The 2,408-nt window shown below is 39.7% G+C and overlaps 1 protein-coding gene across 5 annotated transcripts in view; it reads right to left on the bottom strand.

Moving 5' to 3' along the window:
- Positions 1 to 1,152: 1,152 nt before the first annotated feature.
- LOC107663865 (syntaxin-binding protein 5-like) overlaps positions 1,153 to 2,408 on the bottom strand; it is a 138,995-nt gene continuing 137,739 nt past the window's right edge. For all 5 annotated transcript variants that reach the window (XM_016454232.1, XM_016454234.1, XM_016454235.1 and 2 more), the window contains 2 exons: positions 1,766 to 1,986; positions 1,153 to 1,664 (listed from right to left, as the gene is read on the bottom strand). In XM_016454232.1, coding sequence (XP_016309718.1) covers positions 1,623 to 1,664; positions 1,766 to 1,986 — 263 coding nt within the window. In that variant the 3' untranslated portion in view covers positions 1,153 to 1,622. The remainder of the gene's footprint in view (positions 1,665 to 1,765; positions 1,987 to 2,408) is intronic.

The raw sequence follows: 2,408 nt of genomic DNA, 5'->3' as shown, positions 1-2,408 counted from the left end.
GAGTCTCAAATACGATTCTGGAAGATTTAGCTTACACGTAACACTAATTCACGCAGAGCGGCTCACTCGATTTGATCTTTCCAGACACATATTCAAAAAAACATGAATATTCATCAGTAGCGCCCACTGATCGGTCTAAACACCATTTCCACAGTCAATTGACAACCAGAAGACACAAGCGAACAATCTTCTGACACTAACAGCAGTAGGTAGGAAACATCGTTTTGACATTATATTAAAGGAAAAAAAGAAGAAGAAATGAACAAAAGTTGTCCCTTGTACTAGAATGTGAGGAAAATCTTTCCATGATGCATTCGAACTTCGGCAGAGAAAACGAAGATCACTCACTCGTTGTCCTAAACAACGAGTACAAAAGGTACAAAACAACGCACAATTTTTGTTACACGTGCCCTGAGGCAACCGAAGAGACTAGAAACGAAATAACAGGCCAGCTGAAATTGACCATTTAAAATAAAACGAACATTATGACGAACTAGAAAACAAATCAAACTGTATTTGTACTTCCACAGACATGCATGAAGAGCCAATCCTTCCATCCAAGTTTGGCTGACTTGAAGTAAGAGCCCAGAAGATCAACCACAGATGAGTTAATTCATCGCTAGTTTACAGTTAAAGATACTTCACCCATCTAGAATATGGCACGTTAGTTATTACATATGAGAAACACGCTCGAAAAGGACCTCACAGACACACACTCGTCACGTGGCGCCAAATACATTTTACTACTCACACTTCTAAAACCATGTCACGTCATACGTCTCTAGGAGAGGGTGAAGTACCTTTTGAAGACAGATTAAAAAGTTGTTTGTGGTGCTTTTTGCGAGCTAGCAGCAAAGAAAACGGAAAAAGTTTGCGTTTGTGACTGAACGTCGTTGGAGTGGCCAACTGAGCCGCCGTCGGCCTGATTTGCAGTACGAGGGTGGATAAGTTGCTGTCAAATATGACAAGACAGAGTGGTAAATATTCTGAAAATATACATTGCTGAAAGGAACAGTATGGCGTCATCAAAAAACAAAATATTTTGGCCTTATAGCAATGCAGGTATACATTTTTTTTAGTTTATATATATATATTTGTTTGCTATTTCAAAAAATATAATTTTTTTTTGTCAGTTTCTATTATTGGCTAAGGTTATTAAATAAAAGTTTGTTAATCTTTTATTTCCATTTTGTTTTAAAGTAACATGCTGCTTTTTAATATGGCAGTTTTACGTTTTTATAGGTCGTCCATTTTGTTTCATGCACTCTTGTTGATTTTGTAACTGTCCGAGTATCTACACGGTGTGAGCCAATTTGCTTCTTGTGAGGAGACCCCGAACCACCCCTGTTCATGAATGAAGATGTCGTCTGATTTACAACATGGGTATGGAACCCCTCTTACTCTTCAATGCTAATGGTACATGTCCATTATATCGTAACCTGGTCTTAGCCTTTTTAACCAATCAGAGTAAGACAATCCTGTACACAGGCGGAAGAGAAGCTGAACAGCCCTTGGTCCATTTGTCTCGTTCGCTCTCTCTCTTTAAAAGAGTGAAAGTCCAAGTACCAAAGTAGCACCCTCTTGTGGCACGAGCGTGAAATGTGCCCTGCCTCGAGGATCCTCTAAAACTGATACCACTTCTTGTCTTTGCATTTCAGCATCAGCTGTGGAGGGCGAAAGTGAAAACAAAAAAAATTGTATAAGCATGTTATGATTTATTTGTATTCATATTTCTGTTTTCTCATTCTTTCACTCTGCTACATACCTCGTGAGCGTGTTTAGAGAAGCTTTCAGCACTGGTCATCATCAGGGCAGTCCTTTCCTCCAGCTCCCCCAGCCTCTGTCCTCTCTCGTCCAGGGCAATGCGAGCTCGAGCCAGTTCTCCCACCACCCCGCCTGCTGCTGCCTTCATGCCCTCCATTCTGCCCTGTCCTGGGATGTGCTGTGCCAGGCTGCGGGACGCCTTACCCGCCGCTGCCTCACCAACTGCAGAGCAGGAGAGATAAAGTGAAACAAGGCAGTGATGTTATTATTAACTAAAATTAAAACTAAAAAAGGAAAAGTAATTTAACTAATTAAAATAAATATAAATCAGGAAAATAAAAAAACAAGAGTTATATAATAGTATATAAACAACACTAAAATAACACTAAAACCAGGAAAAGTGAGAAAAGAGAATAAAAGAGAGAAATATTTCAGATTTACAGATTAAAACTGATTAAAATACTTTTCAAATTAAAGATGGACACTTTATATGTCAACATAGACAGTCTCCTCCTTGCTGAACCAGATTCCACGATAGTGAAAGGTCTGGATCTGTGAGTATATGCTTGCACAGTGCACACACACACACACACACACACACACACACACACACACACACACACACACACACAGACAGACACACA

This window comes from Sinocyclocheilus anshuiensis, unplaced genomic scaffold (genome assembly GCF_001515605.1).
Source record: "Sinocyclocheilus anshuiensis isolate Anshui unplaced genomic scaffold, SAMN03320099.WGS_v1.1 scaffold976, whole genome shotgun sequence".
Classification (NCBI taxonomy): domain Eukaryota; kingdom Metazoa; phylum Chordata; class Actinopteri; order Cypriniformes; family Cyprinidae; genus Sinocyclocheilus; species Sinocyclocheilus anshuiensis.
The sequence above is the reverse complement of the archived record's forward strand: the minus strand, read 5'-3'. Positions and strand labels throughout refer to the sequence as shown.